The sequence below is a fragment of the Echiichthys vipera genome (assembly GCF_963691815.1).
Source record: "Echiichthys vipera genome assembly, chromosome: 23".
Lineage (NCBI taxonomy): Eukaryota > Metazoa > Chordata > Actinopteri > Perciformes > Trachinidae > Echiichthys > Echiichthys vipera.
This window is the reverse complement of record NC_139848.1, coordinates 6,392,836-6,420,030: the sequence shown is the minus strand read 5'-3', so window position 1 is coordinate 6,420,030 and position 27,195 is coordinate 6,392,836. Positions and strand designations below refer to the sequence as shown.

Here is a 27,195-nt window from a genome sequence, read left to right as displayed (position 1 = left end):
TGAAATGAGTAAACAGCTTGTGTTAAATGTAATGACAGAGGGAAACAGGGACAGAGTTGAGCTGCAAAATAGATTACCTAACAAACAGAACTGCTGGGACTCTGAGATCAGAGGAGAGGAGAGACACTTCAGGGTCCCACCGGGGAACAACCCCAGGGAAATACATCACACAGTATTCATCTCCAGCAGCATCCTTACAGTCATTCATATTAAGATACATTTGATTTTATTTACAGGTGTGGGGAAACTTACATTCAAAGGGATTTTTACACAAGGAGCCTTTGAAAGACGCCACAACACGTAGTAATTAGACAGCAAACATCAATGGATTGGAGGATGTGCATTATCTTTCTCAAAGTCTACCCATCCATTCATCATCTAAACCCTGCTCACCCCAGTCTCCAGTCAGAGGGCTGTCACGTGCACTCCTCCCATGGTCACATGTGAAAAACTTACATATGCACATGTGTTTTTTGGATATTTCACATGTGGAATATATTAATGAATGATGAATTTATCAGTCACAATATTTATCATAAAGAGTGCACAGAGAGAGATGTTTATTTATTCAAGTGTGAAACGTGGCAGACTGAGTTGGAGATATTCATTTGTAAGAAACACCCAAAATAAAGAACACTTTATTATAAAATAGGCATTCATCTCAACATCAAAGGATGAAAGGTGGAGACAGAGTGGTGCCTTTTCAAAGAGACAGAGAGGTTGGTGCTCTGGTAGAGGGAAAAGCAGATTGAAAGAGAGAGAAAATAGAGTATGTGTAAGAGAGGGAGAGCGAGGAAAGGGGAGGAGGAGAGGGGGGTTGCATTGCAGTACAACCGTGCGTAAATGTGACCATCCTTGCCGTGCACCCTCCATCCCTCCGTCCTCTCCCCTCCAGCATCCAGCGGTTCATCTCTCCTCCTGTTAGCCGGGATCACCTGCTCGGTGGTCGCTGGTCAGTTTTGGACCGTGGAGTCCCGGGTGTCTCGGCTCGGCGCCCTCCTCCAGGGGTTAGGAGGAGCGCCGGGCACCTCGAACAGGTTCTTGCCGGGCTTCGTGGCTCCTGCCGGCGAGAGCCAAGATTCTATGCGGCGGGAGAGACGCGGCTCGACCCGCTCTCGGATGCCTGTGATGCGGGGTCTGATTGCGCCACAGAACACCTTCTTGGATACCATCGCCACTCGTTTCGATGGGACCCGTGAGTGCTTTTAAATTCATCCTAATTTCATGGTGCGCAACGGATGTTTCACGCAGTTTGTTTACTCCGAAATATTCACTCACTCAGATCTGAACTCTGAAAATACAAAGTTGAGACTCTGACTGATGGATCAGCTATGATGAGAAAGCAAAGACCATTGTGTTTAACATATTTAGTAGTCATGAAGTGCCATACCTGGGCGTACAGTTTAAAGATAAACCAACTATTGGTCCTTACAGGTGCACAAAAACTGCAGATGGCGTGAAGTAAGTGATAATTTACGCTTGATCTCTATAGTTCAACCTACCTAAATGTCAATCAGCAAAATCTGCATTGTGTTAATTAATGCTACGAGTCAGTCATTACCATTCAGGAGCATTGGTTTGATATGCAGCTGTGAATCAATACAAGAAAGATGCAATGCAAGTCAATGTTCCACAGCCTGTGCCTGTAAACCTCACTTGTCATGGCTGGGTTAAGCTGCTAGGGGGCCCCTGTTATTTAATTAGCTGCAGGGCCCCTGTGAAACCCTCTGCTCCTCCCACATGTTGTGCAATGTGTACTGTTTATGTGTTGGGCACCTTGATTGGCTCCATGTTAATGTGATTAAACACATTCATTTAGCTGTCTGCAGAATATAAGCACCACAGTCGGTGATGAAGGTCTTGAAATTTTTACTGGTTTCCCCAAAACAATTAAAATATAATCAGCACAAACCCCAGCATTGCTTAAAGTATTCTATATTGATTTGAAAGTGATTATTTTATATTTAAAACAGACTCTATATAAAGGAAACATTTCACGCTGTTACATCATTGTGTCAACAGCAGTTCATAAAGTAAAGGTGGCACCCAAACTACTTTAAGAAGATCCCTGATGTTCAGTTATTTTTGAGCTATCACCACGACAGAGCCCACAATCCTCTGTGACAGTTTAACAGACTCTTATTCAAAGCCTACTCTATGCTTCACACCCAATTCATTGCAAAATCTACAAAATAAGTGTGTGCATTTCGATCGCTCACATAAATCAATGTCAATCAGTATGCAAACTGCTGGAGGAGGGAGGATTTACTGTATGGAGAGTGCTATATGTTAAATGCATGCTGTGGAAAAATTAGTCATGTGTCCTGTTTGTCCCCTGAAAGCAATGATTCACGAGATAGCACTAATTCAATTAGCATTCATCATCTGGTGTCAACAGTGCTTAGGTCCACTCTAATCTGAGAGGGGAACAGATTGCACTTCCCTGTATCTGATCACATCGTGCAGCAGCAGCCTGACAGCTTCGGCGCACAGGCCGGCTGCAGGAGATTCATTAGACAGGACTCTTTTTTGGGTGAGCACGGATTGAAGACTATATTCCCGGAGCACCACGGAGCACACGCTGGATAAGCAAAGCCCTCCAGTGTGTTTCACTGCGAGTATAAAAGAGCTGCTCCACGGCTCGGCGGCTAGGATTGACCCTCTTGAATCTGCGGTTTGCCAATCAGTTAGATCCTCCTCTCCAACAATAATGGGTCCCAATTCAACCTCACTACACGTCTGGGTTGACCAAGTCATGTCTAAACTGACATAATGTGATTATATGTCACTACACGTCTAAAAGAGGACACACATCAAAGCAGTTTACAGTCAAGGAAGGGTCTTAAAGGTCCCATTTGATGCTCATTTTCAGTGTCATACTTGTAATTTTGGTATGTTTACATGCTTTAATGTTCAAGAAACACATTATTTTTCTCACACTGTCTCTCTGAATCAACCTGTTTTCACTCTGTGCTGCAAAAAAAGGATGGAGGATTTTAATGAGGAGCTTCTTCAACCGAATAACTACACATGGTTGTATGTGCGTGTGTATCTGTCTTAGTTAGTATATAAAAAGACTAAAACACAGCATGCAAAGTGGACCGGGGAAAGAGTTGCGATGCTGATATTAAATCACACTAATGACTGAAAGCAGCAGCAGTGTAGGTTTAGAGAAGTCTGAAGCGTGGAGGGCGGCACTTTGAATCCCACTGTGCCCAAACCTTTGCTTTATTTGTCATTGTGTACACTTCATAACAGAACACTGAGCACGTGTGTTGTGACTGAAAGTGGGTTCTCAAGTATTTAAAAAGCAGCTGAGCAGAAAAGCATTTCCAGGTCTGAAGCTGGGATCTTCCATCTTTGCCATACAACATTAATGCAGCACGATAACCGGGGAGACTCCGGGGAAATCTCTCGAGTTTTATTATTTTTTTTCTGACATTGCAGTGGAAAGCTCCAGTAAGAGTCAGATATACTGTATCTCAATAGCACACACTTCATGCATATTCATAGGGAGAAAGGTTACAGATTTTAATCAATCACGTAGGGATGGCAATGTTGATCGGTCAGCAGATGGAGCTGCAACTGAGGACTTAGTGGTATGCAAATACTTGTCGGGAGAGCACACATTCATGAATGCTTAATACATATGAGGATATCTGTTTGTGGGTCATGCAATAGTTTCAAATGGGCCACATCTTCACGCTCTAGTGTGTAAAAAAGTAAACGTGAATTAGACAGAGGTGTCTTTAGAGTGACAGATTTTGGTGTTTTTGTCTGCTGTGGGCTGTAAACTTTTGAAGCTGATGCAGAGTGAAAATGTGTGTTCAGTTCAGGTTTAGGAAACACATCAGACAGCTGGTTTTAACAAATAACCCTGCATGCTGGGATCTTTTAGCCGTCAGTGTTCATCTCCTTATTGTTTGCCGGATTTCTTTCCTTTGGCAAGGACTCTTGCTTTGGTCTTAAAGAGACAGGCGCTAAAACGGAGCGTTTCAGGTTTCAGACGTAGGGTGAATAAATATACTGTATATCAGACAGAATTTATGAGAACAATAATGTGTTTTTTGATCATTAAAGCATGTAAACATGATTCGAGTCCTCCACAGAGCTGGGTCTGTCTGACGTTCCTGTCTGTAACAGGGAAGGTTTTCGTTGCCACCGTACTCTACGGGGGAATAGTTGTGTCTATGTAAATCATAAATAAGTCACAGAGTGTGGTCTTAACCTACTCTGTAAAGTGTTCTGAGATCACTTTTGTTATGATGAGGCACTTTAATTTCTCCGGGTTCTCCGGTTTCCTCCCACAATCCAAAGACGTGGTGTTCGGTTCATTGATGACTCTAAATCACCCGTAGGTGTGAATGGTTGTCTGTCTCTGTTTGTCTCTATGTGTCCTGTGATAGACTGGCGTCCTGTCCAGGGTGGACCCCGCCTCACGCCCGATGTCAGCTGGTATCGGCTCCAGCCCCCCCACGACCCCGACAGGGACAAGCAGTTAAAGATGAATAAACGAATGAATGAATTGAATTGAGTAGAAAATACAATACAAAAATACCATGAGCATCATATACCCCCTTTAACATTTACCAGGCTCTTTAATAGAACATTAAATGCATCAATTTTCTGTGCACACAGTTTTCAATATATTTGGATACTTTGATTGGGCATGCATCAATTAGCCCCAGGGAAATGAATGCAAGTCAACGCAGTGTCCTTAAAAAGTGCCATAAACATGTGGCACGTGTTGGAGTGTGTTTGGCGTACGTTGTGCACGGCGGTGAATGCGTTGTGGCGTGCTGTCGATGTCAGTGTTATCAGCGCCAGGGTTCTATCGGGGTTCCCTGAGCTGCTCAGAGGCGAGTGTGAGTGGTTTTGTAGTGTTCCAGCTCACACGTTATTACACCTGGATCATAGTGTGGATGTGACAGGCCTGCCTAGTGCCTGGGGAAAGTGCAGAATATGTGTACGACCAAGGAAATAAGAACACGGCATTGAGCCAGCGTAGAAGGAAAACGGGGGAGCACATTTTTCTGAAATCAGATCACGTCTTCGGGGGGAGTATGTTCACGTGAGTGCAGTGCCGACCATTACTGAACACAGTGCAGAAGCAAACCTAAATAAGCCCCCTGCTACAGCGTGAGGCTGAACAATGAAGTGAAATGAGCGAGTCATTACCAGTTGCAACCTAAATAAATGGTTTTTGGTGTGGAAGAACTCGCACAGACCCCAACCCCGTCCAACACAATCTTGAAGCTGAACGGAAGAAAAGACCTGCAGCCACGTTCCAAAATAGGCTTTCCCAGAATGATAGGCAGCATATTACAGTAATACCCCCGGTTTTGGAACAATGATAAATGAGCTCGGTTCCTTTTTTTTAACACTCTTCTGGAAACAGTGAGAGAGGGGCCAGTATAAGCTTGCCTGATATGAAAGCACTGCCCTTGTTTTTTTGCAATATGTGCTCACTGTTCTTAAATATGAATATATTCCTCTATTCTACCAGTTAATCATCTCCAAAGTCCAAGCCTATATTTCTTTACTGGGAGAAGTGAAACATGAAATCCTTTTATATTCTGTCACACTCCTCAAAATTGCCCGCCGCATCATTCTGTGCTGAGCACGGTGGACAGACTCCCTCTGCTGCTGCCTCGGCTGACACCGCCCAGTATGGCTGTAATGGCTTTGAACTTGTTGTGTCACAAGGTCTGATGGTCCCCTGACACATTGACCTGGACATGAACTTTGAAAGAGCCACAAAATAAAACTGAATGAATGAATGAATGCTTTATTTCAAACATGTGAAAAACACTTGAAGCACTAGTCATTAAAACCCTTTGTATGTTTGTAAAGGAGGAGTTTTAAATATGCTCAACTAAACCAACAATAACCAACACACAATCCAAAGACGTGCAGGTGTTCGGTTCATTGATGACTCTAAAATTGCCCGTAGGTGTGAATGGTTTTGTGTCTCTGTTCGTCTCTATGTGCCCTGTGATAGACTGGCGTCCTGTCCGGTCGTGTCCCCCGCGACCCCAACAGGGTCAAGTGGTTGAAGATGAATGGATGAAAATTGCGTCTGTTAAACTAAAGTTCATCCCCAGCTTTAACGCCCAATGTACTGTATATATCACCGTAAAAAAACAAATGTTGCAGGACATTATTGTGATTCATAACTTGTTGTTGTGCTTCAGAGGAAATGTGGGACTTCCCATGAGGATCCTCCCGCACCCAAAGGCACTTTGTACGTCTCATCTGAGTGGTGCTTCGATGGGGTTCTGCAAGAGCATTTACATCCAACGTGCTTTATTAATGCATGAATTATTAAATTTCATTGTCCCCGGTTCATCTTCCTGCAGTCTCACTGTCTCTGTGTCTCTATTAATTCATCTCTCACTCGGTCTATTCCTCCGATTCCATCATTTGTTCGCCTGCTCTCTCGTCCTATATTGCCCACGTTCTTCACAGTGAGAGCTCCAGTCGTCCAGATTCATTGATGTACGGACTTTAATGATCGCAGTGGAATGAATGCATTGTCTTGTGCAAGTCACATATCATACCTAATTCAGTTTCATAATGAATTATTCAACATCGTCCCCGTGACTCAAACCATTTACAAACCAATGCTTGTATCCCATTCTGGCAAGCAAACAGTTTGATTAATGTACATGCAAGATTTGAAGTGTGCATGCACATACCAAAGTCCCTGCAGGAATCATTAAACGTCATCTTATAGTTGGGAAATAACCTTTAACAAAAATGTATGAGCAGTCCTGAGACGGTTATATTGATTGTGATAGGAAAGAACCCAAGTCCCCACACTGATATACAGCATTTCATCTCATCTCATCTCATCTTCATCCGCTTATCCGGGGTCAAGTCGCGGGGGCAGCAGCTCCAGCAGGGGACCCCAAACTTCCCTTTCCCGGGCCACATTAACCAGCTCTAACTTGGTGGATCCTGAGGCGTTCCCAGGCCAGTGTGGAGATCTAATCTCTCCACCTGGTCCTGGGTCTTCCCCGAGGCCTCCTCCCAGCTGGACGTGCCTGGAACACCTCCCTAGGGAGGCGCCCAGGGTTCATCCTTACCAGATGATCCTGAACCACCTCAACTGGCTCCTTTCAACGCAAAGGAGCAGCGGCTCTACTCCGAGTTCCTCACGGATGCTGAACTTCTCCCCCTCTCTCTAAGGGAGACTCCAGCCCCCCTCCTGAGAAAGCACATTTCGGCCGCTTGTACCCGCAACCTTGTTCTTTCGGTCATGATATACAGCATTTGACTGGTTATAATGTTTCTGCTCTGCAAAGTGTTGAACGTTAACTATCACACCGGGCTGTGAACGTACTTCACAATCTAAATCTGGCATGTTTGAGCGTAACAGAAAAGTGAAATTAAGATTCTTTTTTATAGCCTCCCATAATTGTAGAAGATGGACCGACTGTAGATGGCATAGGGGCAGAGAGAGGTGGGGAGGACACATGGGATGAACAAAGGGGGGAAAAAAGATTATTTGAAGAGAACAATAGCAGGGAGATGAAGACGAGAAGATGAAGTGAATATCATTGAAAAGCAGCAAGCATGTTAAATTCTCCCCGAGGAGACGCTCTTCAAAGTGAGCAGAATTACTCTGAAGCCTTTCAGAGTGCAGGGGCGAACAGAGAGAGAGAGAGAATGAACTCTGCGCTGAGAAAAAAAAGAGCTGTGAATGAAATTTTAATTATGTTTTCTTTGAGTTAGGAAGACATCTTATGTAAATGTGAATGTGACTCAACGTGTAAAACAAAACTGTTTGTGGTCCTGAAAGGCACAGCTCACAACTGCAAACTTTATCATCATGCTGGCCTAATAGTAAAAATATATATATTATTTTGTTAGCATTTAACAACTACACCTCCCACGAGGCTTTGAGGGTTTTCATAAGTCTCATGTAGTCGTAACAAAACAAAGGCAGTAGCACCGCAGCTCTGTAGCCTATCTTCTGTATATTAGAACATGGGTGCATTTATATACATTTATGGCATATATTCATATCAATTTAGCAGATAACATATTATATATAAAACGTTTATAGTATTACTGTCTACAAAATCATTGGAAATTGTAAATACAGGTATATTGCTGTGTAATTACTACATTAACCCGGTTTCAAATCACTTTGTGTTTCATTAGCAGAAACAGGTGCTTACTTACTAATATTGAATTTATTATTTTTTAAGAAGCTTTATAAATTATGTACTGAACCTGAGTTTAGATAAGGAACTACTTAATATGGAGCTTGTCTGTAATGTTGGTGATGGTTGAGATTGGCGGAGTGATATGATGTAAGTAGTCCCACTTTTGAGATGGACATTAAAGTAACACAGAAGAAGCCGTTGGTGTCCCGGAAGTAGTTTTAATTTAGTAATTACCACATTTATTTAATAATACTTTGATAGGTGTATCAGCATTTTAAAGCAGGCTATTAGTTTAAGAAATAGTTTGACTGGATGGACATGAAATCTGGACTTTTCTCACGAGCTTGAATTGTAGACACGTCATCATCTAGCGCCACCATCAGGTCAACACTTTAAATACATCTAAGACTGTGGTTTATGGGCAAACACCTGTAAACTAACTTATTTTAATTCCTGTCATCTTCAGTTGTACCCGCGTAAGGCTAATATCAACATGCTAATACGCAATATGAACAAGAAAAGAGCATCGTGCTAATTATGAGTATGTTAGCATTGTCGTTGTTAGCATGCTAACATTAGCATTTAGCAACGAGCGGCTAGCTTAGCTGTAGAGTCCTGATGTAAACTCAGTTATCATCTGAATTTAGCAGCCGTAAAGTAAGAGGACGTTGTTTAATTATACCTGAAATACCTTTAAGTGACATTAAAGTCTATCGCACTATGAATAAATTAATGAATGAAAGTTTTTAAATGATCATTTCCTTCTCTTAATTTAAAAACATGTTGAATAGAAACAGGATTTATTAATTTTTTAATTTTATTCCTAACTGAAACAGCATTTACATTGTTTTTAAATGCACAATATCTAAAAAAATGTTAAGGTACAGGACTCAATAAACAACTGGTTAGTAGATGCATGATAACCAGCTTTATTTATTGTTCTAATAGCTCTTTTCTGCAGGGTCTGTATTTGTTTCATATACATTTCCCCAAACCTCAACACGATATGACGTATATGGCATTACAAGTGAACAACACAGTATATGCAAACATTTCTTATTCTACAAATCCTTTGTTGTGTAAAGAAGAGCCATATATTTAGATAATTTCCGTTTGGTATATTCTGTATGTGGCTTCTAACAAAAGTTTATAATCTATGATCATTCTTTCAATTTCAACTCCATTTAAGTTATTTCACAATGAGCCCTGGCACCACTGAACACCATACATTCTGTTTTATCTTCATTTAGTGATAACTTATTAGCATGTAACCATTTTTAAAAACTTAATCTATGCCCTTTTCCCTATAGACCTTTTTTTAAAATAATGATTTTAATGATTTCCATTGCTGAGCAGCAGCCTTGGTCTTTAACTTCCTGTCAGCTGATTTCATTCACATTCACTGCAATGGGAATCGAACTTGGAAACATTTAATTTGTTTATGTTTACAACTTTGCAAAGGTCTTTAAAAGCCCTAATTTAAAACATAATCTCCTCTGCTCGACTGGAAATTGATGAAACCATCAAGCGTCTGTTGATAACTTTGATACAAGTGATGGATGCATATTCTCAAGCTGCTCACCATCTTTCTTAACCTTCATTCCTGTTCTGTTTGTTTGTTCCCTTCCCTGCCTCTTGTCCCTGTTACCTTCCCATGTCTCCTCCAAAACAGACAGTAACTTTGTCCTGGGGAACGCTCAGGTCCAGTCGCTCTATCCCATAGTCTACTGCTCCGATGGCTTCTGTGAACTGACCGGCTTCGCCCGTGGCGAGCTGATGCAAAAGAGCTGCATGTGTCACTTCTTGTGTGGCGGCGAGACCAGTGACCACCTCACCTCACAGATGCAGAAAGCTCTGGATGAACGGCGGGAGTTTAAGACTGAGCTCATTCTGTACAAGAAGAGCGGTGAGACTGCATGGCTGGAGGATATTGTCAAGTTTAATCATATTTAACACCGGCTGTGTCACTCAAAGTTATCTTTTAGTCAAACCTGATATGTGTAGGGGAATACAGGGCATTTTATTTTTAGGCTGTTCTCAAATCTCTTTTCTTTGAACAGGCTCCAAGTTCTGGTGTCTTCTTGATATTGTGCCCATAAAGAACGAGAAGAGCGAGGTGGTTCTGTTCCTGGTCTCACACAAGGACATCACAGAAAATAAGGACCTGGACCATGGCAATGAATCTGACATTGGTGAGAGAAAGCAAGTGATAAAGAAAGTGCGGCATTTTCCAAATTCTCTATAATTCACATGGAAGGATCTAATAGAGGCTTTGCAGCTGGGGCCCAAATCTATCAGCAGCAGACATGACTGGCTATATTAAGGAGGGGGTTTGGGAGCAGTGCTGCGCCTGCTCTACTTTTTCATCAAAACAGTACATCAGTAATAAAAGATCCCAGTTTGGGAGCCGCAGATTCATACAATAGCAGTTTCCTCCACCATCTCTCTCTAATTTTGTGTGCCCTCGTTTGCAGATGAGGAAACTGGCCTGGAGATCCGTCACATCAGCCGCCCTCCGGCCTTCAACATGGAGCGCCGCCGCAGCCGGGCTGTCCTCTACCAGCTGTCGGGACACCTACAGAAACAGGACAAAACCAAGAGCAAGCTGAAGATCAACAATGTGAGACATGTTGTCCTATAAACCTTCTGTCCTAGTTAGGATTTGACAGACTGCATTTTTTAAAGCATGACACTGATAGTTTTGAAAGATTACACGGTGTCACCAGATTAATCTAATAGACTTGTCTGATAGGGCCAATTTGCCCTTCAAGGCTTATTTGCATACAACTTGATATGCATTCATTTCTAAGTCAATATGATGAAAAAGTAAATTAAAGCGACTGGGATGAGACAAAGTTTCGTCTCGCTTTGTGCTCTTAATGACCTTAGAGGGAAGACATTAGCATAAAAGCTGTCATTAGTGAGGCATTGTGGTGCCTGCTGATCAGGTATCATGGTTAACAGGTTTCTTCCTTTTGCATCAGCTAAAGTTAACTTGATGCTCAGTTAATCCCACAGAGACACAGCGTATTGTGTCATTACTCTGTACCAAGCTGCAACCTCCAGGGCTGAAATACAAAGCCAAGTGCTACAACTGCAGTTCCTCCAACGGCCACTTGAGGCTGGCTTCAAAAGCGATCTCCATCTTCAAATTCCCAACTTTACAGCAGAAAAAAACATGTTCACAGCCTGGTACAAAATATATATATATGTGTGTGTGTGTGTGTTTCCATATTCCACATCAAGAGTGTCCTTGGAGCCAATGCAAACCCGGTCCCAGAGTACAAAGTGGCGGATGTCCAGAAGTCCCGTTTCATCCTCCTTCACTACGGTGCATTCAAGGCCGGCTGGGATTGGCTGATCCTGTTGGCAACCTTCTACGTCGCTGTCACCGTTCCCTACAACGTCTGCTTCACCGCGGTGGAGGTGCGAGAGGACGGCGCCTCATCAGCACGAAACCCTCCAAGTGTCAGCGATATCTTAGTAGAGATTCTTTTCATCATTGGTAAGGCTGCTTTAACCTTTTGTATACGTTTTAGATGTTTTTTCTTTGGTACCATAGAATAAATTATATCAGGCTTTAACCAGCTGAAGCAGTTTATTATTGTTTTTAGTCTTTTCATGGAGTTTATTGATAATATCACTAGTTTTTCAAAGAGATACTTGATCTGAAATCCAGTTGTGTGTGTGTAGATGAAGCGTTGTTATGCAGTAACCCAGACCTCCACTGCTCTGTTCATCTACACACTGCCCACACTGCCATGAAATATAACTGGATTAACGTGTGGAAAATCACGCCTCGTGCCTCCGTTCCATTTTTCCACTTTCTTTAAAATCAGGTTAAGGGCGACTCCTTCCTAGGTTTACATAATCCAATCCAACAGCTTTGAAACATTCACCATCAACAATCTTCCTCTCTAAATTGGCTACACCTTACTCCGCACTCTCTCTAACTCCTCCTGAAGAAGCACAAGAGCAGTATGCTAATTGAGCCTCCTTAACAATCTCCCCTTTTTCTCTACTGTATCTCAACCTGCCGTCTCTCCTCTCCACTCCTCCTGCTCGAGGGAGGCTTGTTAAAAGGATGTATGACGTCACAGTTACAACCAGCGGCATGTTAGCTTAGCTTAGCACAATAACAGGGGGAAACGTTTAGCCTGGCTCTGTCTGATGGTAAGATTAAACAAATGAGATCCAAGCGAATGTTAATGTTTATGTTAATGTTAATTAGTGAGCTTTGTGTGCCAGATATCGTGCTGAACTTCCGCACCACCTTCGTGAGCACATCTGGTCAGGTGGTGTACGACCCCAGCTGCATCTGCATTCACTACGTCACATCCTGGCTGTTTGTGGATCTGATCGCTGCCTTGCCCTTTGACCTGCTCTACGCTTTTAATATCAGTGTGGTAGGTCTTACACACACACACACACACACACACACACACAGACACACACAGGCACACACACACACACACACACACTGTCCACACATACAGCTGCATAGCTTTGTTTTATGAAAATAATTAGTGTAAATCTGAATGCTGGGAGAGTGCATCTAAATTACGCCTTTATGTGTGATGTATAGGCAGAGGCTCTATGGGCGCTGCCAGTGGTAACAGACATCATTCTTTTTTATCAGTAGCACTCTCCTGCTGTTTGACTGTCACTCAACAACCATTTAATAAGACCATGAAAGAACCTGCAAATGCAAAGGCTGCTACGCACGAGACAAGACACAGCTAAGGAAACTAAGAGCAAGACGTTTTTTTTATCTGTGACTTTTTGTTCTTTATTTTCTCAAAATCCTGCCCGCACTTTTTGCCGTAGTGGCTCCGAGGGAAGAATACTGAGAGTCTGAGCTTCAAAAAGAAACTCATTATTAGGTAACCGATAATTAAGCTGATAAACGAGCACGCTGAAGACAAATTACAGGTGGAGGCAAGTAGATTAGCCAGATGATGGTGAGTGCAGAACTGGATAACGGTCACAATATTGCCAGTTTTTCGGTAATTCAACAGATGAATCGTCTAGATGAAATGACCACATAGTAAAGCCTTTTTATCAAGAACTTAAGTGCAAAAGGAACAGGACAGTTTTCACGTCTGTGCTTGTTTTGGTCAATTTAGGCGGCGTAATTGTGTGTTACAAAATCTCGATTGATATGGCTTCATCACAATACAATTGCTTTGAACGATGATGAATCATCATATTGAATCATCACCCAGCTCTTCACTGGATAACTGAATCTGAAAAGTCCCAGGATGATGAGATCGTAATAAGAACCAGGAAATTGTTTGCTTTTGCTTGCAGTTTTATGTAGCTGTGTGGGCTCCAGGGAGAGCTGGATGTCGGTGTAATGGGTTTGACTGGACTACAGAATGTCTGTGATTAATACGGGAGAGATTTCTTACACCTCGGCTCCCTGTACAGAATTGAATTCCCAAAAGCAGTGAATTGCAACCACAGGTTATTCAGAGGTAAGGGAGGAAATCAATAAGGGACAATGTTTGATGAGGTAATTTTGACTTTTAGGACCACAAGGATTTATCCAGCAGAGGATGATAATGACAGTGATTTCCTCTGAATGTCTCTGAAAACTGCAAATGAAACTCTAAAGTTTGTGAGTTCAGTGTCAGTCTGAAGTAATCCCATCTGAGCTTCGAGGTTCAGAGTAAGTTTTGACTCTTTTTCTACACAGGGAGTGAGATCACAGGGCCAGGTCCCCCAGTGACACAGCTCACTATCAAGATGTCTGATTATAATTCTCAGTGTGCATGGGTGATTCGTAATTGGCTCCAGATGGGAAGCTTTTAAGATTAATAAGAGAATGCACGCACATCCAAACCGCAGAGGGCAGGTGATGACTCCTCTCTCTCCCTCTCTCCCAGAACTTCGGAGTTCACCTGCTGAAGACGGTGCGCCTCCTCCGCCTCTTGCGCCTCCTTCAGAAGCTGGATCGTTACTCCCAGTACAGCGCCGTGGTCCTCACCCTGCTCATGTCCACCTTCGCCCTGCTGGGCCACTGGATGGCCTGCGTCTGGTACTTCATCGGACGCAGCGAGATTGAAAGTAATAGCCCCGCCTCCTGGGATGTAGGTATGTATCTGTGTGTGTTGCAACTTCCTGTAAGGATATAAATGGATGGAGATTCAAGCAAAGTTCATTTTATGAAAACGATCCAGCAGATTATGAAGACATGTTTGCATATACGCACTCAGCGTGTGTAGTGTGTCCTTTAACTGAGAAAACACTTCTAATTAAGGTGATCTGTCTCCCCTCCTACTGTGCTTTCTGGTGCCAAACAACAACAATACTGCGAGGTGATGCTGACATAGAAAAAAACAGGAGGAGACAAGAGGGGAAAATACAGAAAAACACAGATGTACATGGGGCGGTTATGGCTCAGGTGGTAAAGTGATTGTCCATTAATTGTGGGTCTGGTAATTGAGGGAAACTGGACCCTAAATGCTTCCGATGAGCAGGGCAGCGCTCCATTATTCTTGGATAATGAGAGTGTGCACTGATGAATGAGAGGCTTTGAAAAGCGCTTCGTCCAACTCAGCTTGAAAGGCACTATACAAATGCCACCCATGTACCATTACACAGTGCTTTTATTCCTCAGATGGGAATTCATGAAAGCAGTACTCACATTAGAAAAACAGTGATTCAGTCAGTTTGCAGTGTTAGTTACAAATGGAAATGTTTTTCTCTTACTCCACTCCCTCTTTGGTCTGACCATGCTGCTCATGTGGTGCCTTTCTCATTCATCTGGAAAATGACATGTCAATACTTGACGTGTAGTGGTTAGTTAGAGTCTACATAATGGGTGCTCGGCCTGAAGGAGTTAAACAAGAAAGAATATATTGAGAATAAGGCATTTAAAGAATATATCTCTTTAAAATGTGAGGAAAACACGGATAAGCAGACACATTTAGAGACTGGAGAAATGATTTGCACCATGAGTTAATGCAAATAAAAAGCTGACCTTATCAGAAAAGCTAGCAAACAATCTGACCTGTGCTCACACAAACAATCACACTGAAATAATCACCTGCTACTCTTCTGGACTGCCCTTCTTCCCACCAGGCTGGCTCCATGAACTGGCCAAACGCTTAGGAACGCCATACTTCCTGGCACCACTGACCTCCCTCTTGGGAGTCTCTGATTCGCCTCAAGGGGCCATGACAGCAGGACTGACAAATTCCAGTCAGTGGAACGGCTCAGGGTTGGAGCCGCTGACTGGGGCAGGTTTGCTGGGTTCGGGCCAATGGAACGGCAGCAGGACCAGAGAGAGGACGCCCAGCGGCTCAGGGACCACACTGAGCGGGGGTCCATCTGTCAGGAGCTCCTATGTGACGTCGCTGTACTTTGCTCTGAGCAGTCTGACCAGCGTGGGCTTCGGAAACGTTTCAGCCAACACGGACTCTGAGAAGATCTTCTCCATCTGCACCATGCTGATTGGAGGTGGGATAAACACAACACTAAAGCAGCCGGTGGAAAACTTAAAAATACACACACAATTTGCCATTTTTACTTATTCTGGACCAAAGTGGTAGACATCCGAGCCACATCACTAACGTGGCTAAAAATGAGGCGAGCAAAGATGCTGTGACTTATGTATTTCAGTTCAGCATTGCTCATTACAGTACATGGAGAAAATACCCTAGATCATGATCATTGATGCTGTTTTAATATCACATTAAAGTGTCTTTTTTGTAAAGAAAAAACAGTTACAATGTCACTGAACTGTGGCAGAAGTCTATTATTGAGAAGAGCTTTTCTGGTGCTTTTGTCTCTTTGTCTGTAGCGTTAATGCATGCTGTGGTGTTTGGTAATGTGACCGCCATCATCCAGAGGATGTACTCACGCCGCTCCCTCTACCACACCCGCACCAAGGACCTGAAGGACTTTATCCGGGTGCACCGGCTGCCCAAGGCCCTCGAGCAGCGCATGATGGAATGTTTCCAGACGACCTGGTCTGTCAACAACGGCATCGACGTCAGCGAGGTAGGAGGGACTAATTAAAGTCACACGATTAAAAATGCCTTTGCCCCAAGAGAATGGGAACATATGAAGGCATCATTTTACTCTAGATGGCAAACAAACATATTTCTAAAAACGTCCGAAATGTGACCTCTGTGGCTTTGAATGTCAGTTACAATGGGATCAACTGGCTTGGCTTCTGAAATTGAAAGTGCAAATCTGACGACTTGTCCTCCGAGCAGACTAAAGGATCGGCTCAAAGTCGCTGAGAGGATTTGGGTTTTGTTTTGGGTTCTAGCACTCTGGGGCAGCTATCTTAATTTCATGGATTAACAATCTCATTGACATTAGACTCACTCTTCATATGTTTTACCATGGCTTTAAATCTTGATAATCCTTTTTATAGAGATAATAAGATGGGGGACAGACGCTAATACTTTAAGGTAATAACCCACAACTTTCCCTATATGCAGTGGGATTTCACTAGTTTATAGAGAGCTGTTGCATTTGCTTTAATGAAAGACATTTGTGTGAATGTACAAAAGGGCTTGTATCAGTTGGTTGTGACTCTGGGGGAGCGTTTTTCTCCACCTTCCCACACAGTCACATTCGTCTGCTGAAACGCTAAGGAAAAGAAGCCATTACAGTTTAAAGTGAGCGATAGGGATTCATCCGTAGTTTACAGTCATAGAAATGGTGATTTGTGCATCTTTGTTTCACTGCAGAGGGCAAACGTGTCCTTCTCTGTCCCTCCACAGCTGCTGAAGGACTTCCCGGATGAGCTGAGGGCCGACATCGCCATGCATCTGAATAATGAGCTGCTGCAGCTGCCGCTCTTTGAATCGGCCAGCAGGGGGTGTCTGCGCTCCCTCTCCCTTATCATCAAGACCTCGTTTTGTGCCCCCGGGGAGTTCCTCATACGCCAGGGCGACGCCCTCCAGGCTATCTACTTCGTCTGTTCAGGCTCCATGGAAGTACTGAAAGACAACACTGTGCTGGCCATTCTGGGTAAAGAACAAAAAAACAACCCGTAGCGGTTTTTTAAAGTTGTACTTATACATTGGCTGATATATTGACATTACAAATGCATATATTTGACCATGGAAACATAAGACTATAATAATGCACTACATGCCAAACACCACTAAGGTTCAGCACCATGGACAGCACCTAGTCCCACAGTGAGATACCATGAGACATTTTCAAAACTATCTCTTTTGAGAAACCTGCTCAGAACCTGGTTTAAGATGCAGGTAAGTACATCAATGGCCTATGCTCTCAAGGGAAGGTACCTTGAGAGTTTGGGTCCAGCCTCCTGTTGGGCCTGCGGTCTGAGTGAGTCATTTTGCTACCTGCATCTTGAAAGGCTTCTCTGTCTTGGACTCCAAACCATAGAAGCCCTCCTAGATTCCGGCAGTAAAGTGATTCAGAAACCAACGCCGTCTACTTCCAGCAAGAAGGAGAAGATGGTGTATAAGCTAACGTACGCCATGGCTGCTCTCAAAGTAAGTCATGTGGATCATCAATCTTCAGAAAATAAGTAAAAGTCCCCATACAAGTGGGGATGAAATCGATTTATTACTGGGAAAGATCCCTTTTTCTACAATGATGAAAAGAGATGTCAGGGACTGGTGGTGCAGCTGTAGTATATGGTCTTCCACCTTGCACTGATGGACTGGTTGAGGGATTCAGCTGCTCTTTATAAAAAGCTAAGCAATATTTTAAGATGAATAAGAGTGTAGAAAAATCACAAAATATGCCAAAGTCATGAAGTGCTTTTTGAAGTGATACGTTCTGAAAACAGCATTCTTCTCCTCTTTGGTCTATTTTGGAGTCTGGTTACAGCATTATGAGCAGAGGCTGAGGATGGGCTTTTAACTCTGAGGAAGTTATTAGACCCCCGGCAGTTAATAGCCAGTCAGACAGCTTTTATGAAGAGGGGAAATGATGAAGGAGCCTGGCGCCACAATATGATAAAAACTGCAATTATCTACATATTAAACTGCCTCCCGTGGGCAAACAAGTCACAGCCCATCAAGTGAAAGACGGAGTGTGACCCAGGGACTGATGGAACAGTTTGGGGAGCTGCCAGAAGCCCAAAAGCATATCCATAAACAGCATTAGTTGATTTTTTTGATTTTTGTTTTGCCACATCTTTGCAATGAAACAAACTTTAAACACAACATTGATTAATAATCACCTTCCAAGTCACCATTCCCATTTACACATCCAGCAGACACAGAACAAGATTAATATTCATTGGAAGTCATATTTCTAGCCTCCTGGTGAATCTAAGTGCAATATTCAATCTAATTTTAGCTCTAATTTGGTATTTTTAGCTGCTAAATGCACCTCTATGTTCATCAGAGAGTCACTCAGCTTGTCTGCTGGCACAACTTCAATAATATATTACACTCAGGTTATCTAAAAATACCAGCAAACTATCATAAACAGGTGGACATCCATAGGAATCCACCAGACAACGAATACAATTCCATAAAACTGCATTACTATAATGCACCATTAACAAAACACTACATGCCTCCAGTAGGTGAGCCAACAGAGCAGCTAGAACTCAAAATCCTGCCTCCAGAATAAGAGCCTCTCCAGAGCCTTGTCCCACAACACGTACACTGACACTCCTTCCATTCTGCATTACACGGATGAAACAGAATAGAGAAACACAAACACACTCGCTGACAGCTCTGGAATCAGTGCAGGTCCGCATAAAGCAGAGGCAGCTAATTGGCAACACTGTTTTTTTTCATATTAATGATCTAACTGGTGTAAATAATGAAGTTGATCCTGCCGACCGAAGAAACTCATTAGCATGTTGGACATGCTCTGTGTTAGAACAAGCTCAAGCACACATTCTCCTCTCTCTCTCCTGTGTAGCTGCACACACACACACACACACACACACACACACACACACACACACACACACACACACACGCACACGCACACACACACACATATGTGTCTCTAACAGACATCCCAACACAAACACTCTCTCTCTCTCTTCACACACATATATGTGTCTCTAACAGACATCCAAACACACATCCCCTCTCTCTACACACACACACACACACACACACACACATATATGTGTCTCTGACAGACATTCAAACACACATCCCCTCTCTCTACACACACACACACACACTCACACACACATATATGTGTCTCTAACAGACATCCAAACACACATCCCCTCTCTCTACACACACACACACACACACACACACACATATATGTGTCTCTAAAAGACATCCAAACACACATCCTCTCTCTCTACACACACACACATATATGTGTCTCTAACAGACATCCAAACACACATCCTCTCTCTCTCCACACACACACACACACACACACACACACACACACACACACACACACACACACACACACACACACACACACACATATATGTGTCTCTAACAGAAATCCAAACACACATCCTCTCTCTCTACACACACACACATATATGTGTCTGTAACAGACATCCAAACACACATCCTCTCTCGTGCATATAGAAATGCTCAGTGCACACATATTTAATTTCTTCATTTTTTCCTGCTTGATCTTCCTCACTCCCTCTCTCTATGTTTCTTTCTGTCTCTCACACACACACACACACACACACACACACACACACACACACACACACACACACATACACACACACACACACACACACACACACACATTGTTTTGGCATTGCCCCTTTGGATTTACAGCTGTGGAGAAGGCAGTGAGGTAGAGAGGAAGGAGGCAGAAAAAAACAGAAGAACCATCTGTTGTAATCTACAGTCCATTTCTATCCCATGATGAACAAAATATAAAACAGTCTAACCAAACATTCAACCACTCTGCTCTACAATGTGTTATTCTTAATAACCACATAGGGTGTGTGGAGTGGGTTATCCCTCCTATAGCATGGTGTAACAGTGTTCAAACTACAATTAAAGTATTGCATAGTCATGTTTTGGGATTGGTGCTCTTTTAATGGGTCAGTGTGGTCATTACTCTCTGTGTTCTCTGGATGTGGACTATCCTTTATATTGGGGCAGCCCATGTATTATAGCCTTCCTATAAGTTGCAACCAGAGGTGGAAGAAGTATTCAGGAAGTAAAATAGCCGGAGCATTATCTGCTAAATGTACTTTAAAAAGTATCAAAGTCCTGTTTTTTTGGAACTTTAAAAGATAGTTTAATTTAGTAGTTTCTGTTATGTTAACATGATAATGCACTCTGTGCCGTACCAATATGGAGTCAGTTAAGGAAACATGAAATCATAGGCAACATAAAATGCATCTGTTGTACTGCATCGTTGATCTGTGTCAGCTCCCAGGTTAAGGACGTGACATGTTCCTTTGCTTTCCAGGTCGGGGTGACCTGATTGGCTCCGACTGTCTGACCCAGGAGGAAGTGATAAAGACCAACGCCTGTGTGAAGGCCCTGACCTACTGTGACCTGCAGTACATCAGCCTAAAAGGCCTCCGCGAGGTGCTCTGTCTCTATCCTGACTACGCCCAGAAGTTCGTCACAGAGATCCAGCATGACTTGACGTACAACCTCCGGGAGGGCCACAACACCGAGGTAGGAGAACAAAGTGAAAGTGAGTGAAAGGTTCTGAAGGTCGAACGTGATTTCTGAAGCAAAGTAAGTCAACAAGTTAGGTGAAAAATAAACACACATAAGGCAGCAGCCAGACACATCCTCCAGCTCCGGGGGATATGAAGATGTTCCCAGTCCAGATGGGATATGTAGTCCCTCCAGCATGTTCTGGAGGATCCCTTTCCAGTTGAACATGCTCTAAGGCATCCTGATCATCTGAACTTGAACTACCTCTTATCCTCACTCTGCTCTCACTGTTGAACCAAGACCCTGAGATACTTGAACACCTTCTGCTTGGCGACTCACTTTTTTTTCATTTGTTTATGTACTATTATACTATCATTATCAATATTACCAGGGAAGTGCAGAGGAGGTTAATCATCTCATGTTTTAAATGCCTTAAAGAAAAATTCTGGGTAGGATCCACAAGAAGCCTCCTTCTGTTTTTTAGATTAGACTCAGCTGCGCCGTGCCCTCCTCCGCCCAACATTTTACGCAATGTCGGAGTGAAGGCTCTGCACTTCAAAAGGATTAGCCATCTGGACTCGGAGTGAGGAGGAAGACACGGCTTCTGCTTGAGATGCAGCCAACAGATAAAGACATAAGCTAAACATGGACGATTCAGATGCCAGGGATTTGCAGATGGATCTCAGCTGTAGCGTGCACATGAATGACCAGCGTATACTGGAAATAACAAAGTCACATCTCCGCTGTGAGAAAGCTTGCTCATTAGAGCAGAGGTTCAAGGGATATGTCAGGGGACGAGGCAGTATAGCAGCATATTTAAATCATACTTAATTGACTTCCTGTCCTATGTATACGGGCCTGTGGGATGCATGAGGGTTGGAAATCCTTCACCGAAGGAGTTCAATTCTTAAAGCACCTTGACAATTTATTGGCAAAGTCTGGAAACAATTGGATGGAAATAATTCCTGCCTGATTATGAAAACCAAACTGTAAGTCCACTTAGTCCCGTCAATTTCTGATGATAAACAGCTTCTCTCCATAGATTGGGTGAAAAAAAGGGATCAGATGCAAGTGAATGAAAGGATGCAGTTAATTTATGGATAGAGGAATAAAGCAAGACGTCTGCAGCTACTATTTTAGCTCAGCAGTCAAGCCTCACTGGTCTTTGCAAGGAATTTTTTGTAGCTAACTTAATGACACTAGTTACTTAAAAGAAGTGTACGTATAGAGCTCAGATTTACCAATGGCATGCACACAAAACTCCACATTCTTGTCAGCGCCTTGCACACACACACACACGTGTATATGCACGTACAGCAACAGCGGTAGTGCATGCTCCACTGAGCGCGGCGTGGGACTAAAAATAGCGCTGTCAGAGGCATGGGGGAGGGTCGGGTCATCCCTTACTGGATAAATATAGAACAACAACCAGATGGAGACGAGAAGAGAAAACATCAGGATGAAAGGAAGCTGCAGGGGGGGGGGGGGGGGGGAGAGGAAGAACCTTGCTGATATTTGCATTCACGTGCCGACACACACGCACACACACACACACACACACACACACACACACAGCAGACATTCACACATGCAGCTCTTACATGCCAGCGTACCATAACACAGCACATTTGTCCTTGCTGATACAGCGTTGTTTGTGTGGAGTCCAGTGCTACATCTCATATGCATAACACACACATATGCATTTACTACAGCGATGATATTTCAACATCTCTCACATGCAACACACACATATAGTCTCCTTCTATACACACATAATTGGCAGATGCTCTTATAGTGGCTTGCTGCATACCAAGGGTGGCACGTGCTGCTCACACACATACATAAATTCCAAACAGTCCCTTCGCTGCTCGGTTCCCTTCAGGCAAACCACAGCTAAAATTAAACCTCTGTGATCTAAAAATACCAGCCAGGCACGTGAGCTAAAGACTGGATGGTGAAGACAACAAACAGCGGAGGGAGAAAGGGAGACGAGGGGAAGGGTGTTGGTGACAAAGGGGGAAAGAGGAGGAGAAGTGGGAAAAAGAAGAAGAGCAAACTGGATTTATTTGCCAGTGTTTTAATCGTCTTTAAATTAAGGTCCAGGGAAGATGCATCAGTTAAAACTCCACCAATAACACCATGGTGGCTGCAGGATTTTCACTTTGAAAGGACTGTTTGGATAGGACTTTTAAACATTCACAGTATATTATTTCATCTGAGACTATAGAAAACTGAGAGAGCTGAATGGTGTGTGGACGCTTGCTTGTTTTGAATGAGAGCACTCCTTCGCAGCGCTGCTCACAAACTGAATGGATATCCCTACCACTGCGGCTATTGTGAATGGCAACTGCTCACCCTCAGCGATGTTCTCAATGGCTCAGCAGCTCCCCCATGTGGTCAAAGAGTGACTTCGACATTCCTGACCTATCCATTCTTCTTTTAATTTCGTAGTAAAGTCACACTGAAAAAGTTGCAAAATTATACTGTAAACCATCAGGATGCAAACTAACAAAAAGTAGATTTTCCATCCCCGCAGTATCTCCAGACTTCGCCCCTCCCTCACCCAGCACTTCAACAGTATCCTAATAAATGCTCTGCTCACTTCCTTCCTGGACTATTCTAACCCTCTCCTCACGGTCTACCACAGAAGCTCATCCACTCACTACAAAGCATCCAGAACACCACCCCCAGAATCATCACCCCCACCAAGTCCTCATATCACACCTGTCCCCATGCTGGCTCCCTGTCCATTACAAACTCCTTCTACTAACATTCAATGCTCTTCATACCCCCCATATCTCTCTAATTTGCTACACCCTTATATCTCACCCCGTTCACTCGGTTCCTCATCTGCCGACCTGCTGTCCACCCCTTCGTTCTCACTTACCTCACTAAGAGCTCAGGCTTTTTGTTGTTCAGCACCTCGACTCTGGAACTCACTCCCATGAATACGCACTCTGGACTCCATTGACACCTTCAAGTCCCACCTCAAAACTCACAGAAAATGAACCATTATTATTATTATTATTATTATTATTATTATTATTATTATTATTATTATTCGATTGTTGTCTCTGCACCATCATTGCAGCCGGAGACTGACTGTAGCAGCACTGTAGCAGCACTTTCTACCTTTAGAAGTCCTGACGGCTCCTTTAAAGGCGCAGTTTCTGAAAATGTGCTGTGTGCATTTTTCTGTGAATTGAATGTTTTGACACTTTGAAAGTATTTAAAGAGCAGCCTGTCCTGCTTTATAATCAAAAAAGACATGGAAATCTCACTTTTTTTACAATATCGGACCTTTAAATACTGAATGAGTAAATAAAACTGTTTTGTTCCGAACAAAAACAAGGTGTTATTGCGTTCTGCCCTCTTTTTCACTCCTCAGGCAGAATGTGAGAGCAACGGAGGGATCATAAAGAAGCTTCCGTCCATCAAAGAGGACGAGGAGGGGTCCGGGTCCGAGGGTGAGCACCCCACTCTGCCCAAGATGCCTCCCCTGGGCAGGCTGGGCCGAGGCCTGCGCTCACCCCTGCGCTCCCCTCTACGCTCCCCGCTGCTGCCCGCGAGAACCTTCAGACCAGCGAGCGATTACACGCGGCCCACCAGCCTGCAGATCCCCGCGGTGAGCTTCAGCTGCCTGCAGCCGGACCTCAGCCCTCGGTGAGGAACCATTCATGGATTTATTGACTGGGTGCTTAGTGTTCGCTTGTTCACTCAGTGGCTGTAGCACACTGTGGGGATTTGACTCGTACTTTTTTGTGACTTGTGACATTATTCACGAACACAAACAGGCTCATTTGCATGGATTCCCCGGAGAGGTTCGCAGCAGACGTTCAGCTGGAGGAACCCTTTTATTTTAGAGCAGCTGTGTCGGTGCACACAAGCATAAATTGTGTCAGTGTGTCGGATTTCCAAAATGATGCGGAGGTAAAAAAAACAAAAAGCTGCTTTACAGTGGGAAAGAAATCTTGATTAGTTTGCTCAATCTGCCCACGGGAACCCTACATTGGAGTGTGTATTATATGAAATCATGCAATCAGTGATCGGCAGGATAATTCAAGAGAAAATATTGAAATAATATCTTAATCATGGACTCTGAGATCCCTGATGGATATGAATAATGTAATGTGGGGTCTTGTATGAATAAAAAACGCCATTTGGTCACTAAAGTCATCACTTTATTTTTACACTGTAACTGTAAATTCTTAATGTCTTACCTTTATTGTGAAATTCATCCACTCTCTTCATTTCCGTCTCCAGGTTTGTGGATGGGATCGAGGCAGAAAACCCGATTGGTTCAGCTCAGAGGTTTGATTTTTCTCCCAGTGCGACTCACTGTTTCCTACGCAGCCCTGATTCAGCTCACTCAGGTGAGAGCTGCAAAAATCCACTTATGAATGAATCGCTAACCCGTTCTTAGTTATCAGTGTTGCAGTCCTTACACGTACAGTACACTACATGTGTCTATAAGCACGTGTGTGTCTCTGTAAATGTCCGCAGGGGCCCATGATGAGGGGGACACCATGCAGGCTATCGCCAAGCTAAAACATGAGGTAAGGCGGGTCATACTGAGGTGTTTCACCAAAAACAGTCACGTTGTTGATTTGAAATGACAAAAAAGTTGATTTAAAATAGAATACAAATACACATATGTTCAGATTAAATGCCATTTCAATTTATGTTTATGATTGCTGCTGTAAGGATTTTGTTAAAGTTAGTTTTAGTCAATCAACATTTTAAGTCTTTTTCAGTCATCAGATTATAATGTTAAATATATTATATTATATTTCAGCCAATCTAGTCAAAACTATTCTTTTGAATCATTTCGCATTCATTGTTTTGATCATTATGAGCTTGTTTTATTACAAGTATTATCCTATTTCATATTTTTATGACTTTATTATTCGATTGTTTTTCTATTCGATAGAATTCGATTCTTTGCTTTTTTTTTTTTCTGTTTAAATACCTGTGTTATTAATTTTTGTGAAGCCCTTTGAGCTGCATTCTATGTTATGAGAGAAGCTATATACATAACGTTCATTATTATTATTATCATTATTGTTATTATCTATCTAGATGAGCGTCCTCTCCCGTCAGGTGACCTCTGTCAGTCAGGAGCTGCAAGAAATGACGAGTCTCCTCAAACCCCTCTTCCATAACCCCTCCACGCTGCTGATCCCCAACGCCGTGACCCCGCCTCCCAGCGTGTCATCGTACAGCTGCTCCCCTGCCCCACCCCTTCTCACCCAGCACGCACCTGTGGATCGTTTGGACAATCAAAGTCCACCCCTCCTGGTAGCTGAACCGCCATCTCCTCAGTCGAGCGTGACGAAGGTGTTACAAGAGGATCCACTCGAGTGTCCACCCTCCCGATCCATCACCTCCCAGTATCCTCCAACTCCTCATCAGACCATCTCTCATCACTCAGCTCCCCCTCAGACCACCTCTCATCACTCAGCTCCCCCGTCACTCAACAGCTCTCCCCATGACCACACAGTTGAACCACATCCCCACTCTTCCTCCTCCATCCCTGCTCTTTCTTCATCAAGCTTTCCATCATCCATAACTTCCCTTCTGGTAGACTTCTCAGGACCTGATAGTGAGCCCTCTCAATCCCGTCTTCCGCTCCTGTCCCAGCCTGAGCCCCAGTTCACATCCCGGTCTCATCCCCACTCCCTTCTCCAGCCCTCCAGCATGACCTCACACCCCCGAGAGCCCCTAATGAACCTGCAGGAGGTGCCGTGGGGAGAGCACACCGCCCAGCTCAGCTTCATCAACGAAGGACAGCCCTTGGGGTGAACAGAGAGGATCGTGACAGACGGGGACCAACCAGCATGCCGCACAACTTACTGCATGACAAACATTTGTCCAAAGTTTGGCATGTGAGTTAATATGTAAATACATCAAGTTTAAACCATGATCATGAGCACCAGCTGTATGCAGAACTGATAATAAAATAGTTTGTTTTACAGTTTCATTTGGATTTGTTTGACGGGATATCACCTCAGTTATGAACTCCTTTTTTATTATGTGAGTGGACTGTTTATGCAGTTCAGTCAGACGTCTCCCAAGTCTCCTTGAAACATCTCTGTTTTTCAGAGACACCCCACAAATATTTGAAGAAGGAAGAAGGACAATGAGTTTTCAAGTTTTAGCTCCGGGACAACAGATTGTGCATGCTGGTAATGTTTGTTTCCATTAGAGGAAGACAGAGACAAGCTCACTCCCCCTTATGTACAGTATACTGTCGGACACTCAGACACAGTGATGACACAGTCATTTCTCGTCATTCAGTTTTATTATAGCCTCAGCTGCTGCTGCTGCTGCTGCCGCTGCTGCTGCTGCTGCTGTTGCTGCTGCTGCTGCTGCTGCTGCTGCTGCTGCTGCTGCTGCTGCTGCTGCTGCTGCTGGTGACAATTGTGAGCCAATGAGAAGCCAATGAA

The 27,195-nt window shown here is 43.5% G+C and overlaps 1 protein-coding gene across 1 annotated transcript; it reads left to right on the top strand.

Moving 5' to 3' along the window:
• Positions 1-1,119: 1,119 nt before the first annotated feature.
• On the top strand, positions 1,120-26,551 carry LOC310964746 (voltage-gated delayed rectifier potassium channel KCNH8-like; the record flags this gene model as incomplete). The annotated part of the gene is made up of 15 exons (XM_083938004.1): positions 1,120-1,195; positions 9,847-10,080; positions 10,235-10,366; positions 10,649-10,794; positions 11,421-11,679; positions 12,423-12,580; positions 14,063-14,270; positions 15,261-15,638; positions 15,982-16,181; positions 16,916-17,165; positions 20,550-20,764; positions 24,138-24,412; positions 25,013-25,122; positions 25,253-25,305; positions 25,829-26,551. 15 exons carry the CDS (start codon positions 1,120-1,122, stop codon positions 26,549-26,551), a joined length of 3,417 nt encoding a protein of 1,138 aa, XP_083794130.1.
• Positions 26,552-27,195: the final 644 nt, after the last annotated feature.